Raw genomic sequence first — 20,042 nt, 5'->3', positions numbered from 1 at the left:
CTGCAAAAAGAGAGAATGAAAAAGGAGGAAACACAGGGGCTTCCCTGGTGCTCCTGGGGTTCAGACTTCATCTTCCAGCACAGGGGGTGCGGGTGCGATCCCTAGTCAGGGACCTGATGTCCTACCTGCCTCACTGCTGAAAAACCAAACGATAGAAAAACAGAAGCAACGCTGTAACAAATTCAATAGAGGCCTTAAAAACAGTTCGCATCAAAAAAAATCTAAAGCAGAAAGACAAACACAGAATCCACCAGCACTGGTCCAGCTGCTCTGGTCTGAAGCTGTACAACGTACTCAGAGGCAAACAGACAACAGGAATCTGTGGATGAGACAGAAAGATGCTTGGCGCACTGCTGCCAAGATAATATGGGCCACACAGACTTCTGAGAGCCATTCTGAGGAAAAAAATAAAAAGCGCCTGGGACAGAACTGAAGGACCAGGGAGAAGCAGGCCTTCGTGCACTTGTTGTCAGACGTTTCTGAGGAGATGCCCGTCGTCAGAGGCCTGGGCCCTGAGTGAGTCTTGGAGAGTGTGCCCCGCCCGGCCCGGGGTACCTGGATAAGCAGGCTGCGGCAGATGTTGCAGACCTTCACGGCGTCGGGGTATGTCTCCCGGATGTACTGATCCATCTCCAGGATGGCCCGGCCGTGCAGGGTGAACTCCCCTTCCTTCTGCGAGGACGCAAGGCGGGGGCATCTTTTATGAACTGGCACACCCGGCCCGCTTCCCACCCAGGAGGTACCTCTGTTCCCACGGCCCAAGGCCAGGAAAGGGGCAGAGGTCCACACACCCCTCGCCCCGCAGGCATTCACACCGACCCCTTGTACAGTCTAAAGTGGGGAAAACTTAGAGACCTGAAAGAAAAGCGAGGCGAGGACCCCCGCCCCACATTTCCTTAGCACCTTCCTCGTGCCTTCACAGACGGGAATCCTGGAGCTGCCCCAGCACCCCCAGATGAGGACAGAGGCCGGGAAAGGGAGCCGCGACCCCATGGAGTGAACCCCACAGCCCTGAGCCAGGCCCCTGCTCCTTCCTCTCCCTCCCCCAGTGCCTCCCACCCCGACCCCAGGGAGCAGCACTGCAGTGCCTCCCAGCACCACTGCCTGGAGACTCTGCCTGGACCATCCAAGATCACTTCCGCCCACACCACTTCACAGACGATGCTGGAGGTGGTCCAGGGAGGCCCCAAACCAAGTGGTGTGGGGCGTGGTGAGGCCTCCTGGTTCCCATATACAGACAGTCCACACGCTGTGTAACCCCAAATCATGGGAAAGCCAGAAATATGGAAAAACTTGGCTGACCCTACGGCCAACTCACAACGAAGAGGCAGGATGAGGAAGACCTGACTGGAGACAAATGTCACAGAAGCTCATGGACATTTATGCATCCAAGTCAACTAAGGAACTCGGATGGAACTTCTTGAGCACATGTTGTAGCCCTGGGGGAGGAAGGGCTGCCAGTGGGGTCCTGGGCAAAGGTGCACAGTAGGGCGGGGGGCAAGCCTTGCAGGGGCCGCCCCCAGAGCCTGCAGCGCCGGGTTGGCTCAGCGCCCCTGCACCGCTTCTCTACCTAACGCCACACACGAGGGGCTGCTGCTCCCACCCCACACCCTATCCCCACGACTCCTGCCTCCATCCAGCGTGTGCGGTGCCACCCGGCCAGGGAAGTGCGTTCATCCTGGGCCTCCAGTGTCAGGCAAGTGACCACCCAGGAGGAGATGGGCACGGGCGCAGAGTTAGAGAGCCAGAATTCCGACCGTGGGGAACAGGGCAAGCAGGCAGGACAGAGCCCGAGGACTCCCGCAAGTGGAGGGAGGCCCAGCACGAGGCAGTGGTGCCCTGCACCGCAGAGTCGGGCCAGTCAGGAAGGGGACAGGAGCTCTGTGCCCCGTGGTGCTGGGCATGAGAGGGCGGGGCCCAGGGCCGTCCGGGGGCCTGTGGCCGCTACCTTCTCAAAAGCCCCAAGTCCACAACAAGGCTGTCTCCATGGCCACCACCCTGATCTACCCTCCCCCTGCTCGCCCCTCTGGGACCCTCTTTGGAGACCTGACCTCTGTGAGGCCCAGCCCGAGGCGCCGCCATTCTTGGGCTGAAGAACCGAACCCCTGTCTGCCCACCTCCAGGCTCCTCTTGTGCCCTTCCCCACAGCACCCGGCCCCTCTCAGCTCCCTGAGCCCACCCTGCCCGCTCGGGTGCAGGCCGCTCCCTCTACCCTGGACCGTCGTCCCCACCCCAATCAGCTGCCTCCTCCCCAGCCTGCAGCGGGGTGCCACTTCCTCCACTGAGGGCAGGTCCCCTGTGAGCGCTGCTTCCTCTCTGTCTGCAACTCTTACTTCAGCGAGAGTGGGGCTGACCTCCATCTCTCTCCCCAGACTGTGAGCCAGGCCTGGTTTTGCTCACCCTGTGTCCCTAGCACCTGACGTGTGGCCCAGCACTCGGCCGTGTCATGATAAACATCTAAGGGGAAGAGTATATAACAGCCCTCGCATCGATCCCAAGGAGGAATGCCAAGGCTGAAGTGAGCAAGTTCAAGTTCAGAGTCAGGTTTGAGTCACATTTACTAAACGCCTACTAGCTGCCTGGAAGTGCCCCGTGCTCATCACTCACGATGGCGCTCACTCCTCTGTCACTAGGAGGGGCGGACTGCCCTCGATCTCCAAGGAAGATCCAACCCCAAGTGACCTCCCAGGCCTGACAACCATCCTGAGCTGGGGCCCTGTGTTGGGGACTGGTCCCTAGGCCGTGCGGACATGCAGCTGCCAGCAGATGCCCAGGTTCCGAGCATCCACACTTCTCTGAGGCAGCCTCTGTCTCAGAGCCTCGCCCACTGATCCCAACCACCGCCCCCCAGGGCCCCCAAGGGGCTGCACAGCTGCCTCAGCAGCTCCGTGCCAAGGCAGAGCCTTGCACAGGGCAGGGCTCTCCTGGGACTTGGCTGGGGGGAAGGGGTCCCATCATAATGAATACAGTGCTGCTGGGGGACAGGTCCCCCAGCATGGCTTCCGAGGAAAGCCCCATTTCTGAGAGGCCAAGAGTGAGACTCAAACATGGTCCCTCCGGTCAAGGTGCTGCTCCAGGAAGGCTGATCAGAGCACCAACCAGCACTCACCCCATAGCCCCTCAGCTGGTCCTTCAAAGTGACACAGAACACATGGCCATGACCGTGTTGATCAGCCTAGGGAGCACTCCACCCTCAGGACAAACACCGGCCAGCCAGCACGGTCCTCATCTTTCAGATGGGAAACGGGCTCAGAAGCGAGAAGCCACCTCCAGAGGGAACGGCCAGGCCAGAAGAGGACTCTGGGGTGTCTCACCACCATGCCCTCCCCTTCCCTGGCCTGTTTCTTCGTCCACGTGAGGCCCAAGGGATCAGTCAGCAAGGAGGGCTCCCTCAAGACTTGCGGGGCTCTGGAGGCCAGTACTCACAGAACCCCCAGGCCTCAGGAAGGCAGCACCAGCACCTCCAGTCCAGTTCCCCGAGGAGGAAGCAGAGAGGACAAGAGCTGGGGCCCGAGCCAAGTCCAGCAGACCCCCAGATGCGTTGTTTCCTCCAGTCGTCCCCGCTCTGGGCAGCAAAGCATCAGTCCTGATAAAGTCGGGCACCCAGCCCTGCATCGTAATGTGACAGCATCTAAGTGCGCTGGACCCACACGGCCAGCCGTGGGCCCAAAGCCGGGCACAGAGGCTGTACCAGGGCGCCAGAGGGTGAGGCCCAGGGAGACGACAGGTGTTTGTACCAACGTGGACTGTATGAGTGCCGGTACCTTCTAATCTATGAGGAGTTCTTGTATCATCTGGGGGGTACGTGTGAGATACATTCTGTTCTCTGGAACTTCAACTACCCGCTCGGCCACGTTCAGTAAGCAGCGCCTCCAGGAGTGACGAGGTACAAAGATGAGGTCCCAGTCCCTGCCCTTAGAAAGCTTGGCCCGAGGACAGAGTGCGGTCGGTTATGACCCGAGCTGTCCGAGAACATTCCGTATTGCCAAATCCACCCAAGAGAGGAAGAAAAACTGTGACGAAGCAATTGATGGGGGCCTGCAGTCACACTCGCTGGAGCCTGGACACGGCTCGGCCACTTGCCAGGTGGGGGACTTCACCCAGATCACGGAGCTGCAGTGGGTTCAGCTACAGAACAGAGCGAAGGGCTCCCCGCGGTCGCAGGGGCTGAGCACACGAGCACACGATGTGCAGACATGCCCAGAGGCGCTGACCCCACTAGCGGTTCCCACTACTCCTGCCCTCACCACTGTGGCCTCTCCAGACAGTTCCTCCTGTCCAGAAAGCACTGCAGGAACTAGATGTTTCTGGTCAGACTGCCAGGGCAGCCCACCCCGAGATCAACAACTCAGAGCACGGTTGCCACGACTCCAGAGCTGAGCTCTCCCCGGAAAGGAAGTGAGCATCGTGTCACCACAGCAGCGGCCTCCAGCCACAGGTCTGACCACCAAGTGAGGAAGTTGAGGGCCCCTCTGAGCAGTCCTGCCCAGACACAGCCCAGAGGGGCAGGAGCGGGGCGAGCAAGGCGGCACGGAGCCTGTCTGGCTCGGGTTTCTTGGAAACTGTGGTGCATTTGTGGAAAAAGAACTGAAACGTCTGACTGTTCCAGCCAAAAGAAATAGACACAGGGTGTCAAGAAACTCGAACCTTTCAAAGATTGCTACAGCTCCTCTCCAAAAGCTTGTCGACACGTCCTCTTGGCTCTTTGAGGGCCACCATCTAAGAGAAAGGATCCCAACAGCACTGGCCTTGGAGAACTTGACAGTGATAACCATGATGGGGACAGTGACTCCTGTGGGCGCCCAGCACCGGGGCGTGACTCCCACGCCCTCATCCCGCTCCTCACTCACCTGGAGGTGGAGCTATTCCTCCCCTCTCACAGCCGAGGCACACGGGGCACCTGCGGCGGAATCTGGCAGCAGCACCGTGCTCCTGCCGACCGCACTACACCGCCTGCTTGGGGCTCAGAGTCCAGGGCCCGCACAGCTGCCTGAGACCCTGGCTCTGCCACTTCCAGTTGGACCTTCCCACCCAGGTCACTTGAGTAAACAGGGTCCTCCTTGCAGGGTCACTGTGGGCTTCATGCAGACAGCAGGGGTTCCTGACCTCCAGGATCTAAAGCCTGACAATCTGAATGTGAAGCTGACGTAAAAATGCACAGTGGGCTTCCCCAGGGCCCAGACGGTAAAAAATCCACCTGCAGTGCCAGAGACCAGGGATCGATCCCTGGGTGCGGACGATCCCCTGGAGAAGGGAATGTAATGCAATGCAATGCGCTTGAATCATCCCAAAACCATCCCCCCTCCTCAGTCTGTGGAAAAGCTGACTTTCACGAAATCAGTCCCTGGTGCCAAAGAGGTCGGGGACTGCTGAGATAAAGGGACCTGAACGGCCTCAGCTCAACGGACACCCATTAAATACGATACAATCTTGGAGGAAACAGTGTGATTCATGGTAAAAAGTGAGCCAAGCTGGAAAACCCACAGCGAGAAATACCTCAATCAGCCACTTGTTTTGTACGAACTTCTGCAGCACATGCTCAGCTTCCTTCTTCCTCATCTTCTTGCCTTTAAGCTGATCAACCAGGTTCAAAATATTTGTGGAAGACGCAAAGCCAGTGTCTGAGTCAATAATCAGCTCCAACTGGAAGAGACAGGAGCCATGTCCATCTATTAGACTGGGGAGAACAACTCTTAGGCCATAATGCCGATCCTGGCGGGATGCAGTGAGACTACTCATGTCACAGGCAGAACTGAGGGACTCTTCAGGAAAACAGCTTAACAATATGCATCAAAAGCCATAGATATGTTTTGACCCAAGTTGCTCCTGTAACAGCATTCCAAATGAAGGACCTTAATGCCCCCTGAATCAAGAAGGATCACTTCACCTCCCTGAAGATGGAGAAGGAACGAATGAATAAGGAAATGGGGCAGCACCCCTCCTACTCAGAGGTGGGCAGGCTGGAACCCGGAAGGGAAGGCACCAGGGTGGCCCAGCAAGAGAACACACCAGGGAGCCACAGAGCTGCTGTGGACTGGGGCTAGGAGAAGCTGGCTGGAAGGTGCCTTAAAACTTCTGCCCACAGCAGAGCAGAGGAACCGGGAAGATAGGCTGCTTGTGTGCACACACGTGCACACACACACACAGCTGTGTATTTACCATCTTAGAATCCGATTCTCAACCCTGGCTGCTAATCAGCCCCAGAGGCGGCTTAGGAAGGAATGATTCTAGGACTCAGACCTCAGAGACCTGGACTCACAGGCCTGGAGGGAGGCCAGAGCGCCCGCGTTACTTTCACCTCCTCAGTTACTGCGGGGCACCCAGGGCTGAGAACCACTGTCCTAACCAGGTGCTCACCCGGGTGAGTGGCAAGGCGGCCGAGTGAACGGCTCTTAAGCCGGGCATGCAGAGCAGCGCCCCTCCAATGACTGGGTAGATGGATCACTGGGCACCTTCTCAGAATTCAGGCTCGGATTCAGCAGTCTGGGTGGAGACTAGGGTTCAGCCTTTCCGGCAAGCTCCCCGGGGATGTTTTTGACCCTGGGACTCGAGCAGCAACACCCGCTCAGCTGCATCCCATACCCAGGAGGTCACTGCTATTCAACCAGTTGGAGTCAAACCCAGACCAGCTCTTCTTTCCCAGGCGGCCGTGGCAAGCTCCCCAGCAATCACCTGGCGGCTATGAATTCTGAGAGGGCCACTTGGTGACATGCCCCTGCAAAGGGCTTTCTCAGGCAGCAGGGGGACCCAGGAAGGTTGAAGTTTCCATTTCTAATGAAAGACGGACGTTTTCTGTAAGAAGCCTGGCTGATGGGCAATGGGAGTTGCTATACTTACAGCCTTTCTAAAGAGATCCAGCTCATTCTCTGCAAAATCTGATGCCATTTTAGAAACTGAAGTCGTTGCAAGATTCACCTAAAAAATAAGTTAGCGTGAGAGTCAGGCTGTGCCCTTCACTTGTCACAGTTAAGTCACCTGCAGGCTCTTCCTTCCTCCCCTCCCCCTCCCCACCTCACCAGTCCTGGAGCACTTTGTGTCCAGGCACTGTGGGCCACGGGGATAAATTTGGAACCAGTCTTACAAATTAAATCTTTAGCTCAATCAATATGTCTAATTTTCAGAGATTTCAGAACTCCCAAGGTTGTGTGACAGCTCCAAACTCAAATGAATTCGGGAAGCCTGTCTGCATGCTAGTGGGGCTTCAAATGCAGAAGGCACTGAGAACTCTGGCAGTAAACAATACTGATTCACCGACTTAACCCAACATTTCCACAGCCCTTTCTTCCACAGAACAGGGTTTGGGAAACCCTGGGCTAGAGCCCCGTTCTGTGTGGGCCTGGCTGGTAGAAGCGTGGTCTCTGAAGGCCTAAAGGAGTTCCCTACCCAAAGATGGGGGCTTGTATCTCACATCCTTTTCCCTAGCCAGGAGGGAAAAAAAAAAAAATGTGAACACAGCAGGAGGCCCCAACGAGGTCTCAATCCTTAGTGACCTCACGTTTCTTTCTTTCCAAAGTTTCTATGTCTTGTTCTAAACGAAAAGGCATTTTTATCCCTTTACCCCTAATATTCCATTCATCTAGGGTGACTTGCAGATGCCTGGCAACAACCAAAATAAAAGCTAAGGCATGCTGCCAGTCTCAGGGTAGAGGGGGCATTCCAGGTGGGGCAATAAAGCCAGCGCTGCATTGAGAGCCAGGCCCAGGTTCTATTACCCCCAACCTTGATGGCTGCAGAGGACACTACAGACCAGGGGGCCGGCAGCGAGCATGGAGAGACGAGACTGGGTCAGGGAGGTGGCCAGGCCCAGTGTCTTTCGCCCTCCACGCCCCTGGTGAGGCGGGTGCACCTTCATCTGCACCCCAGGAAGGAGGGCAGAGGCTGTCTCCACTGCAGTTCCCTAAACATCCACCAGGGGGCTCTGTCTGCTCTCACCAGCGCGTAAATAGGTCTCCCGTCATCTTCAGTGACACCTTTCTTTATCTCTATGTACAAGGACTCCAAGACACTGTTAATTGTGTTGATGAAGTCCTCCAACTTCTCTACGGTAGCATTACCTGGAAATAAAGAGGCGAAAGAAAAAAAGCGGAGGGTGCTGTATCAAAAGTGTAGCTTGTTTCAATCTGCCATCAACCTGCACACGAAGCAGCAAAGCCACACCTGGGCAAAGGCGCGGCCCTGCTGGGTACTCGAGTGCCGATGCCTGTGGCTTCTTCCTTCCTGGAGCATTCAAACAGACGGCGCTGTGAGGCGGAAAGCCTGCCGAGGTCTTCCTGTCTCGGCCGGCAGTCCCGGCCTCCTCACCCCCCCACCCCCACCCCCACCCCTAGTTCCCTGCTGCCCGGTCACCGTCCCCCCCAGGTGCCTCGGTGCCATGGGCATCACAACCAGACTCCCCGACAGAGCCTCCGTCCCTGCCCGCCTCACACAGGGATCACGTCCACCTCTGTCCTTCCTCCCTTCATTCAACACACAAGCACGGACTGAACACTGACACACAGGCCCTGTGTCATGCCCGGGGCTGCAACAGTGAAGAACAACCCCATGGTAGGAACAGCCGCTCACACAGAGCACCCATCCCGGGTAAGGCCCTGATCTGAGCATTGTTCACACAGTTATGAACCCATCCTGCCTGCAGAGGGGGGCACACTTGCCCAGGGTTCACTGGGAGCCCCTGACCTGAGTGCCAACCACCTCCTGCTGCCCCTGATGGCAGGAGGTGCTGCCCAGAGATGTACAAGGAAGCCAGCACCCTTCTCCAGGGCCATCAGCCCAGGACAGAGCCCGGGGAGCACTGCAGGGGCGGGGAGGATGGACAGCAGACTGGCTGAGGAAGGAGTGATGGCCGGGAGGGCTGCGGAGGCTGCGGAAGGTGGGAGCCAGATGGCCCAGGGCCCCGTGAGCCGGAGGGTACAGAGGTGTGTGCCCGTCCTCCGGGGGCCACGGGAGCCTTTCAGAGCTGGGAGCACAGGAGGGACATGGTCAGCCTTGTGTCCTGGAATCACCCTGCTGAACTGAGAGACATTTCTTTTGTTTTTGTTTTTTTTTTTGGTCTCATCTCACTGCATGTGGGATCTCAGTTCCCCAACCAGGGACCCCAACCAGGGATCAAACCTGTGCCCTTGGCAACAGAAGAGCAGGGATTTTAATCACTGGACCACCAGGGAAGTCCCTGTGAGACTTTTAAACCCAGAGCACGTATTACTGCTTTCACTTACTAAAATAACAAATTTCGAAAAATTTGTGCCTTAGAAAAATAATCACTCCAAGGGAAAAAAAAAAAAAAAAGGGCAGAAAAACACACAACATAACATTTATGAATAAAGCAATAATAAAATCAACAAAACAAAATGCTGCAGGAAAAAAGGTTATCTACCACACTGATGACCAAGGCCACTGCTAGGAAGGGAACTAAGGTGAGCCGGGGGTCAGCCCAGGGCACTTGATATCTGTTTGGCTTCTTACAGAGAGAGGTATGTGTAAGCTCTTTGAATTGCTAAATACTATGAAAGTCTAGAAAAACAAAAGGTCACTCTGGTGGCAGTGGAGGTCATGGCCAATGTAAGGGCAACAGCCGTGTCACAGGCACAGCTGAGGAGACCAGGACAGAAATACTGATGCGCATCACAGCGGGGGTCTAACCTTCCTTGATTTAAGTTACTTAACTTAAAAAAAAAGTAACTGAAAGAAAAAATTCATATTAATAAACATGGTACATGGACGTGGCAAAAATTGTTCAGTAATGTGACGATGTGGCCACAGATGCTGTAAAACTGTGATCAGAGGAGTGAGACACGCTCACGTTTCCTGCCTCTGAGCCTCTGAGCAAGAGCCCTCCTTCTCACTAGTACGAAAGCCAACTTGCAGGACACTATTTTCCAAAAGCTGCTCTGGTGCTCCCCTCCTCTCCCACGCCACGCAGAGCACCTCCACCGTGGACTCCTCGACCCAGAAAAATTCGGCCATGGAGAGGGGAGGCCCAGGCACCAAGACCCCCCTTCTGCTGATGGACAGGAGCTACCCCATCTACCCCAAGTGACACACAGCGGCAAGTCCCACCTCCTTTGAAAGTGAGAATTCAGTTTTTCCACTGAAAAGGCCTCTCCTGGGTGCCATTCAGAAAAATGTACTCGGGGGGCGGATCAAAAGCCTTCTGCTGCCTCGGACTTTCCAGAAAGCCCATCTGCAGAGATGAGCTAATAGCCGCCCTGTGCTTCCCTTCGCCCACCACCTCTGGTTCATTGTCCAGCCTTGCTTTTCAGAAACATGAATGTTTTCAAAATATTTTCATCTAAGGAAAAAAAAAACCCACTTCCTATCGCTGTCCTTGCAGCAGCCCACCCCCTGCTCAGGGGCTCCTGTCTGCTCCACTCACCCCGCCCTCCGTGAGTGTGAGCGTCCGTCAGGGCTCAGCCACAGTCCTCACCTCGGCTGACCTGCACGTGGTTCCCACAGACACGCGGTACCACGTCATCACCTGGGAATAAGCTTTCCTCCTGTTCAGCAGCACCCCCTCCCCAACTGGATTTCTTGGGGGCAACCAAGGCAGCAGGAGGGCCAGCCCAGGCCCGCCCCACCCCTCTGGGGCCCCCGAGGCCCGCCTCTCCCTTCCTCTGATCCCTGAAGGCCACCTGGTGCCCCACGGCCTCACACATACCTAGGAAACTTCCCTCCACCCTCTCTCCTCCACCGCCCCAGCTCCAACCAGCCAAGCTCCGCCCCTCAGGCTCCCAGACGCCCCCTCGCTGCCCTGCCCACTAGACAAGGGTCCTGGGCTCTGCCTTGTCCCCCCAGAGTCCTCAGGCACATCCTCCCCTCTCACACTTTGTTCCAGGCACCAGAGCTGGCTGTCCTACTCCTGGAGTTTTTCTGCCATATGTGTGACTTTGGGGGGAGAAGAGACCCCACAACCAGAGAACCGGAGGGCAGGAAGCTGGGCAGGGTCGGGGGTCAGGTCCCAGGTCAGCCAACAGTGGGCCCAGGACCCATGTGCAGCCTATCAGACAGCCTCTCAGTCTGAGTGAGCGACCCAGGGCAGGCTGGGGGTGGCTCCAGCGCAGCCGCTGCAGAGGGAGAGGGGCTGTGACCGTGAGGTGCTGCTGCGCTTTCCGTGCCTTCAAAGCAGCTACTTTTCACTGCTCTGCCCCCTCTCCCTGGAGCCCATAGTAGAGAAGCTACAGCTGGCAAGTCTGGGCTACACGAGTGTCTAATGATCCATTTGGCCCCAGTATCCCATGAGTCCAGGGTCATGATACCGGGCATGAGACACCGAGTGTATCACGTGATTCTGAAGCAACTATTTCTAGTCTTGGTTCTACCACTTCCAGGGACTTTAGCAAACTAACAAATAACATGGCTCTTCCCTTCAGATTCCAAATCAACTAAGGAAAAACGACAGGCTTTAGGTATCAGTGTATCCGGTTTCTGTGGGTAGCTCTGGGTCAGAGGCTGGGTGCCTCCACACTAATGACCATGCTCGGCACCATGGCTGGACCAAGCAAGGGTCTGTAGATCCTCGGCGCCCCTGTGCTGTCTCTCCCTGTATGCACAGCATGCGTACCCATGCCTTTCTTGTGGGCTGTGGTGAAGTTCTACTGCTGGGTTGAGAACAACGGGCCTGTAAATGCAGGGCTCGTTTCATCACTGCAAGAACACTAACTCCATAAGGTGAGTTGCTATCATCAGCTTTACATACCAGAGTTAAAGCACTTGCCCCGAGCTCCTCCAAGCGGAAATGAAGCCCAGGTCAAGCATGGACTTGAAGAAGAGCCCTCGGGGCCTCTGGGGAGCAGAGCAAGTGTCCCCTGGGAACATTCCCTGCCCCAGACCCCACCAAAGTCACATCTAATTCCTCTAGAACTTGCCCTTAGAGTCACAAAGAGAGATGCAGCCAACACAGAAAGAGAGTGAGTGTGCAGGCAGGGCCTGGGAAGGACGTCAGAGGGCCATGCCCAAAGGATATGCGCGGAGCTGGGCCCGGCCAACATCTCATCCATCAGCCAAGAGAGGAGGTCCAGCCCTGACCATTCGGCCAGATCACAGCTACGGGAAGAACTGAACTAGAGGACTCAAAAGAGAACAGAACTGCTCTTTCTGTAGCAGGAAGTGCCCCCCCGTAGGGGCAATTAAAAAACGGGACTCAGGGCAATGGACAGGCTGGGGCAGCAGAGAACCAACGAGACGCTTCTCTGAGGAGTTGTGGCTGGTTAAGTTGCTTCTGAGAGACTTTTTTCTGGCCATCACTGTATACATTATCTCTTTTTCTTTAAAAACAAATTTTAATTTAACCAGCAGACTTCTTATTCATCAGTCTCTGCTCCCCAGAAACCTATGAGAACCCAGGGTTCACTGCATGCTTGGGCAGCAGGAAGTCTGCTGCCCTAACTTCTGAGCAACAAATAGTTTTGTTCCAAACTAGGCACCACGGATAGGACATTTTTAGGCAGAGGAAATACTATTTTAGGCAGAGGAAATAACAGCAAAAAATAAGACCCCAGGGGACTGAACCACGCATGGGCCAACTTGCCCCATCAGAACCCTCTCATCTGGTGGGGCGAGCTGGGTGGTTCTCCTGAGTGCCGCACTGAAGACAGGGCAGCCCAGACCCAGGCCAGACACGGGCACTGGGGCACAGCGGGCCAGGGAGCAGACCCCAGGGCTGGGCAAGGCCAGCAGGCAGGCACACTGGGCCGCAGAGATATGCGAGAGGTCACGTCCCAGCCTGGGGCTTTCGTATTAACTGCCTGGGGAAGATGGTCCTCTTGACCAACAGTGCAATAGGCGAGTTGGAAGACGGGAGCTGACAATGGCACTTCCGTGGTGAGCAGTGAACAGTGCTGGGAAGAGCAGGCATGAAAGGAGGACAGCCCACAGACTAGGCAAGAGTTCTCTCCATCCATAAGCACCTGCGACAGTTTCGTTCCCTCAGGATCTCATCAAAGGCCCCACAAACAACTGCCAAGGGGATACAGTAGAGTCTGTTTTCCAAAAGAGAACACCAAGGGTCAGAGAGGTTAAGGACTTAACCAAAATCACAGGGCAGGTGACAAAGTCTGGACCAGAAATCAAACATGTGGCCTTCAGCCTGGCACAGCAACCAAAGAACTTGAGCATTCATTTTTTAAAAAAAGGAAACAATTCTTACTCAAATATGCAATGAGGTCTGAGAACTACGTCAAAATGATACGAGGGACCGGTTAGGAGCACAGATAAAATAAGATTAGTCATGAGTTGTTTTAACCGGGTGACGAGTACATGAGGCTGCATTGTATTATTCTCTCTCCTTATCTCTCTTTTTCCATAATAAAAGGTTAAAAAAATATTTCAACACTCAACAATACATCCTAGTGCCATTAACCCTCAGGAGTCTGAAACAAAAAAGGGAAAAATGACAGTGTCCTGTGACAACAGAGATTAGCTCAGGGCTCTGATGGTGCAGAGTGACCAGGCTTTTAATAATGGGCTCTTTTAAAAAATCTATTGGTGAGAGATGTGTCTCCAGGTATAGACATTTCCCCCCACCAAAATCAAGAGGTTATTTCGGCTAGGAAGTCTACTCTTGGGCCTTACTTCAAATGACAGGGCATAAAACTTACTTTATAGCCCTCGGCATAGTTCCAGCATCTCGGCCACATGCATTAAGTGCCCTAAAACCCATGATAACATTGCTGGAGTGGCGACAGGGACAGACGCCAACTGTCCATATAAGTGCAGGAAGCCTACTCGTCAGCCATTCCCCTGGCCGAGGCCTATTTGTCAGTACTTCTGGCAACGGAGCAACAGGACTCCCATCATGATGGTACTGAGGTGGGGCAAAGTCCAAATCACACTGTGAGTCACCCCAGAAAACCCAACCACTTTCAGCAGAACTTCACTGCTGATGCTGTTCACGTGCCTCTCATTTTCATCTCGCCCTCTGAAAACAAGCGGTCCACCCATCACTGAGATGCGTGGCAGCCCCCACCCGCAACCATCCAAGCAGTCGAGGAGCTGATGAAGGCTCTGCAGGGCGGGGCTGCCACCCTGCTGGACCGAGCAGCTCAGCTTCGTCCCTGAGCTTCTCCCTCAAGCTCATCTGAGCAGAGCTGTGGAGACTGACAAGCCAGATGTCCATGGAGGCCGGGCGGGAAGCACAGATGTGGCTAGCAGCGGGCACAGAGGATGAAGTGGACAGCGAGCGTCCCGTCGAAAGAGGCAGGGCTCTTCTGCACCAGGCATGTGCCCAATTTTTAGATTTTTATTAGAAAAATTGTTTTTTCTCATGTGAGAAAAGTTTAAAAAAAAAAAAAGTTTTTAAAAATTAGAAATACTATAGGGTAAAAACTACACTTGCAAACTAGACCCCAATGACAGCACCAGTTTTCAAAATGTGGTTTGGGCTGGAACCCTGCCATAAAGACACAGGGAGACTACAGAGGCCACAGTGTCCCAGGTCCACCAGAGAAGCAACTGTGGAAACAACTCAAAGGAACAACTGTGTCACACACATTCATCTGACAGACTGATGTACAAACCGACAATAACCATGTATAAAAACAGGGCTCTTATCCACAGTCGGCACCAACCAGCCCAGGAAACCAACCTATCACCTATAGGAAGCCAACAGTAAGCTCTGTAGAATGACCAAGTCTTGATTAATAACTGACAGCTTCCCTGATTTTTGTCTTAGGCCCAACCAGAGAAAGTCAAGAATGCTCCCCCAAACCCATCACAGGCTGTCCTGCCTCTAGTTAGCCTGCCTCCAGCTTCCAGAGCCGCAGCCTCCAATCGGGATACCGCCGAGGCCTTCCCTCTCCCCTACCATGGAGCTTCCCCACTCCTCAGCCTGCCATCAGGTCTCCAAAACACAAGTGCCTTGAGAGAGCAAGCTCTAAGTAAACAGCTCTCGCCTGTCCTCATCTGGGTGGTCTTTGCTTAATACCCACACCTCATACACGTGGGAATTGGCTCAGCGGCCCATTCCCAGCAGGGCTTAGGAAGGGGCTGAAAGGCATGCAAGGCTGCAGTGCTGTCAGAAGAGGACTGACCACTTCCATTCTGCTCACTGCAGCCCTCCTCTGAGTCCCCACCACCTAGCCCGTCCTCCACGTGCAACCGGGGTGAGACCAGATCCTGGCACCACCACCACCCACCTGGAAGCCACCCGTGGCTCCCACCACTCCCGGCCACACTCGTGTGTGCCTGCTCGCTCTACACTCAGTTGTGCTAGCCTTCCCCTGGCACTCACACCCCTTCGGCACCTGCACTCGTCATCTCCTTCTCCGAGGAAACGATGACCACACTTTCTAGATTTTCTAAGAAAACCCCAGTATCAGAAAATCAGCTTATAGAGGGCTTCTCTGGTGGCTCAGTGGTAAAGAATCTGCCTGCCAATGTAGGAGACACGAGTTCCATCCCTAGTCCAAGAAGATCCCACATGCCACAGACTAGCTAAGCCCATGCACCGCCACTACTGAACCTGTGCTCTAGAGCCCAGGAACCGAAAACTACTAAGCCCACGTGCCACCACCACTGAAGGCCGAGTGCCCTAGAGTCCATGCTCTGTAACGAGAGAGACTAACGCAATGAGAAGCCTGTGCACGGCAACCAAGAGCAGCCCCGCCCGCCACAACTAGCGAAAGCCCGCGCAGCAGTGAAGACCCAGTGCAGCCAAAAATAAATAATTTTAGGGAAAAAAAGAAAGAGACTGAGCTTACGAATTCCTATCGCAATTCCCACTGCACTGAGGACCAACGTCACAGACCTTCTGGGGCTCACTTCCCCACCCCCAGCCCCGGGATCTGAGAGTGGACACTATGGGGAGGGACGAGCAGGAAGGAAGGGGCCGCAAGGAGCAGGAAGTACGCTAAGCCACGCACGTCACCTAAGCTCCCTGTGTGACCCTCACAACTTTTCCATGAAGTAAATCAGATTTCCTTTACAAAACAGAAAGCAAAGACAGAAAGTGAAAAAAAACAAAAAACCAAAAAACTTTTCCAAGTCCCTGATTTGAACTCACATCTTCAAGAAATGGCTTCCTTGTTCCTGCCAGTGGTGTGTGTGGTGCTCCTGCTGAACTCACTGCCAGTCCTCCCACACGCCCACAAGTCCGCCCCTCCTGGGGGGACGCAGTGCGAAACACATTCCGGACCTAATGAGGCCCATGCTTGGGAGAGCGTGGAGCACACCGAGGTCCCAGCTCAGCAGATCCACGCTGGCCTGGGAGGGACCGTGCCCACCCCGCCACAACCTCACCCCGCGGACTTGGACGCAGTGAGTCTTTCAAGAGCCAGAGATGGGAAAGCCACAGCATTCGTTCCCTCCTGGCTGCAGAACTTCCAGAACCCAAAAGCTCCAGCCTGAGCACATATCACAGCTGCCTGCTGTGAAATTCCATATGTTTGAAAATTCATCAAGTCCCGTTGGAGATGTTACTCTTCATGCTAATTTTATGCCACTTTTCAGTTATGGGCACACGCGTAATCCCCCCTGATTAACTGGAAAGGCAAGCGGGCTGACAGCAGTAAGGTTATTATCACAGTGAAAGGAGAGGAATGTGCAATGAGATCGTTAAAAGTAGGAGGAAAACTTATCTGGAGCCAGCATCTGATCATCACTGAGTCCTCTGTGGAAAGAGAAGGTGAGTTTAAACGTGACTGCGGACACAGGATGGAATACTAAGCGGAAAGGTGGGCAGCAGCACTGCCTCGCCACTAACACAGGCCACGCACCATGAGCCGGAGCCCTGAGCGCAGAAATGGCCGTGTAAACCCACACGAGAAAAACAAAGCGAGGAGGAGAGGTCTGACAAACAGAAAATATCCATCACTCCCACGTTCCTCTGACCAGTGTCCCCTAACCTATTTTTGGTACATGCACTTCAGTTCACTAGTTTTTTGCCTGAACATCCTATTGCTTATTCTACTCACTGAAATAATGTGTCAATTTTTCAATCTAAGATTTTAGACATTCTACCTAATTTGTCCTTCCAACAAACTGTATATGACAACGAAATGTAACACGTGACGCTGGGGTGGCTCCTTTGCTAAAAAAGACATGATTGGGACAACGGGAGAAACTCCAACGGGATCTGTGGACCAGATGATAGTGATGCATCAATGTTAATGTTTGGGTTTTAATGGTCGTCCTGTGGTTACGTAGGAGAATGTCTTTGCTAGAAGGAAACACCCCAAGAATGTAGGGGTAACAGAATTTCAAACTGGTAACCTACTCTCAGATGATTCAGGGTAGGGGAAGTTCTTACAACTCTCCTGTGAGTTTGGAACTACTTCAAAATAAAAAATAAATTTAAAAAGCAAGGCTAGGAGCTTCAATCCAGGCAGGCCCTCAGTGAATCTGGCGCTAATGTGGAAGGCAGCACGGGGCAGTGGAGGGGGGAGCCCAGAGCCACTGTGTGAGAAGGGGCCGCACAGCAATCCACACTCCAGGGATTTCTACTTCCTGCTCTTAAGACAAGGAGGCTGCACCCAATGATTTCCTAAAACTCAACACGTTCAACCACACAAAACCAGAAAGACCAGCCCCCAGAGTTTAACAAGGCAAGTAACTTTGAGAGACTTGTTGCCATGAAACTGTGGACCGTGGTGACATTTTGCTTCTGCCCTTAAAGCCACACATTCCAACCAAGAGTCAGGTTCAGATTTGGGGCCCCTTCAATCCCCCAAGGTGGGCAACACCATTCCCTGACAACATCATCAGGAGGAAATACCTACTTCCCAAGGGCTCCTGGGCCTCTTACAAAGGCTTCAAAATTCAGGTTTCCATGCTTGCTTTGTTTTTAGGAAACTGAACGCCAACTGTCTTGGGAGTCATTTTGAGGAGGGGGCCTCCTCACTTCGAGGAGGGGGCCTCTCCAGGTAAGCAGAAAGAATACTTCTCCTGAATGCTGCATCTACGTTCATTGAGTCCCACATTGATGACACAGGGCCTTATGAGACCAAGAGAATGAGCTACATTTTGGAAACCTGTTGACTTCCCTACACGGCACTGACAGGCCACAGAACACATGCGGCATGCTCCATTCATAAAGCTCTGGGGTTGAGTGACTTGATCAAGGTTACACAGCTACCAAGTAGCAAAGCTGGTTTAAATGCAGATTTTTTTTAAACAGCTTTGTTCAGATACAATTCACCTACAAGTTTAAAGGGCACAATTTAGTAAGACCCTTGAAACCACCATGACAATCAAGATACTAAGCATATCCGTCACCACTTACAAGTCTCCTCATGTCTATGTGTCATCCCTCTCCCACCCCTCACTACCCTCCCCCGCGCCATATCCCCAGGAGACCGCTGAACTCCTTTCTCTCACTACAGCTAAGTATGAGCTGTCCAGAACTGTGTATATATGGATTCGTACAGTATATACTCCCCTTTGCTTGGCTTCCCCACTGGGCATGACCATGTTGAGATTCATTGATAACGTAGCACATAGCAATGGTTCGTTCCTTTTTAATGCTAAGTAGAACCCACCATCAGATGGATAACACCACAGTCCATGTATCAGTTCACCTGTCGATGGGACAATTAGGTTTTTTTTTTTTTCCATTTTGGGGCCATTACAAGTAAACCTACTCTGAAGACTTAGGCGTGAGCCTTTGTGTGGACACATATCTTCATTTCTTGAGCCTAAAAACAAATACATGAGAGAGAAATAGCTGTTGTGAAACTGCCGCCCTGTTTTTCAAGATGGCTATAGCATCTTATACCCAACAGGAGGTGAGTGCTCCAGTTCTTCCGCTGTCTCGCCAACACATGATACACAGTCTTTTAAACCACATCTATTCTGACAGGCATTTAGTGGTCTCTCACTGTGGTTTTAGTTTGCATTTCCCTAAGGTCTAATGAAAGGATAAGCATCTTTTCGTGTGCTTGTCTGCCATCCACAGAACTTCTTTGGTGAAGTGTCTGTTCAAGTCTTTTGTCCCTTTTTCAATTGGGTTGTATTTTTCTAAGTGTTGAGTTTTGAGAGTCCTCTATATATTCTGGATACAAACCCTTTATCAGATATGTGATATGCAAATATTTTCTCTCAGTATTTGGCTTGTCTTTTCATTCTCTAAGCACTAAGTATATTTCAAAGAGCAGAATTTTAAAATTTTGAAGTGCAATTAATAATTCGTTCTCTTATGGATCATATCCAAGAAATCTTGCCTAATCCGAGGTCATGAAGGTTTCTTCCTATATTTTCTTCTAGAAGTGTGATAGTGTTAGGTTTTATGTTTAGGTATATGATTAATCTTAACATTTATATACGGTGCAAAGTTGGCTCAGGTTCACTTTTTTGAAGATGGATATCTAATTATTTCAGCATTGTTTTTTGAAAAGACTATTTTCCCTGAGTTGCCTTCGCATGTCTATCAAAAATCAGCTGTCTCTATTGTATTCCACTGACCTGTAGATCTTTCTTTATGCCAATACCACACTGTCTTGATATAGTAGTTATATAATGTCTTAAAATCAGGTCATCTTAACTGACCTAATTAACCTAATTAATCAGATAATTAATTAGCATTAATAACCCTAAGTTTGACTTCTTCAAAACAGTTTTTGCTCTTTTTGATTCTTTGGATTTCCATGTGAATTTTGGAATCAGCTTTTCAATTTCTACAAAAAAAAAAAAAAGACCCTGCTGGAATTCTGATAGGAACAGAGTAAAGGGAAAAAGTAGATAATTAAACAGTTAATCCCACTAGGGGGCTGTAGGGCTTCCCTGGTGGCTCAGACAGTAAAGAATCCACCTGCAACGTGGGAAACCTGGGTTCCATCCCTGGGTTAGTAAGATTCCCTGGAGAAGGGAACAGCTACCCACCCGCTCCAGTATTACTGCCTAGAGAATTCCATGGACAGAGGAGCCTGGTAGGCTACAGTCTACCAGGCCAGAGTCGGACACGACTGAGCGACTTTCACTTTTCAGGGGACTGTAAGTAAAGCAAGAAGTATGGGAGACCCCCGTAAGTTAACCATCACTCAAGAAAGCAGGTTTGCTTGACCACAAAACCAAGAAGGCTTGCTTAGCAACAAAACCATGCAGCAGGAGCATGAGAC

At 52.8% G+C, this 20,042-nt stretch overlaps 1 protein-coding gene across 8 annotated transcripts in view; it reads right to left on the bottom strand.

Annotated features, from left to right (window-relative positions):
- Positions 1–20,042, bottom strand: part of NSMCE1 (NSE1 component of SMC5/6 complex) — a 35,616-nt gene that overhangs the window by 1,280 nt on the left and 14,294 nt on the right. For 4 of the 8 annotated variants that reach the window (XM_086375238.1, XM_086375237.1, XM_086375240.1 and 1 more), the window contains exons 3-6: positions 7,933–8,054; positions 6,838–6,915; positions 5,497–5,643; positions 556–672 (exon numbers count right to left, since the gene is read on the bottom strand). In XM_086375238.1, coding sequence (XP_086231364.1) covers positions 556–672; positions 5,497–5,643; positions 6,838–6,915; positions 7,933–8,054 — 464 coding nt within the window. The remainder of the gene's footprint in view (positions 1–555; positions 673–5,496; positions 5,644–6,837; positions 6,916–7,932; positions 8,055–20,042) is intronic. The other 4 variants (XM_086375243.1, XM_086375242.1, XM_086375241.1 and 1 more) reach the window with 1 other exon arrangement.

This window comes from Bos grunniens, chromosome 25 (assembly GCF_055505025.1).
Source record: "Bos grunniens cultivar Pamir isolate PY7600 chromosome 25, Bosgru_T2T1.0, whole genome shotgun sequence".
In the NCBI taxonomy this organism is placed as follows: Eukaryota; Metazoa; Chordata; class Mammalia; order Artiodactyla; family Bovidae; genus Bos; species Bos grunniens.
Note: the sequence above shows the minus strand (reverse complement) of the source record. Positions and strands in the feature narration are given on the sequence as shown.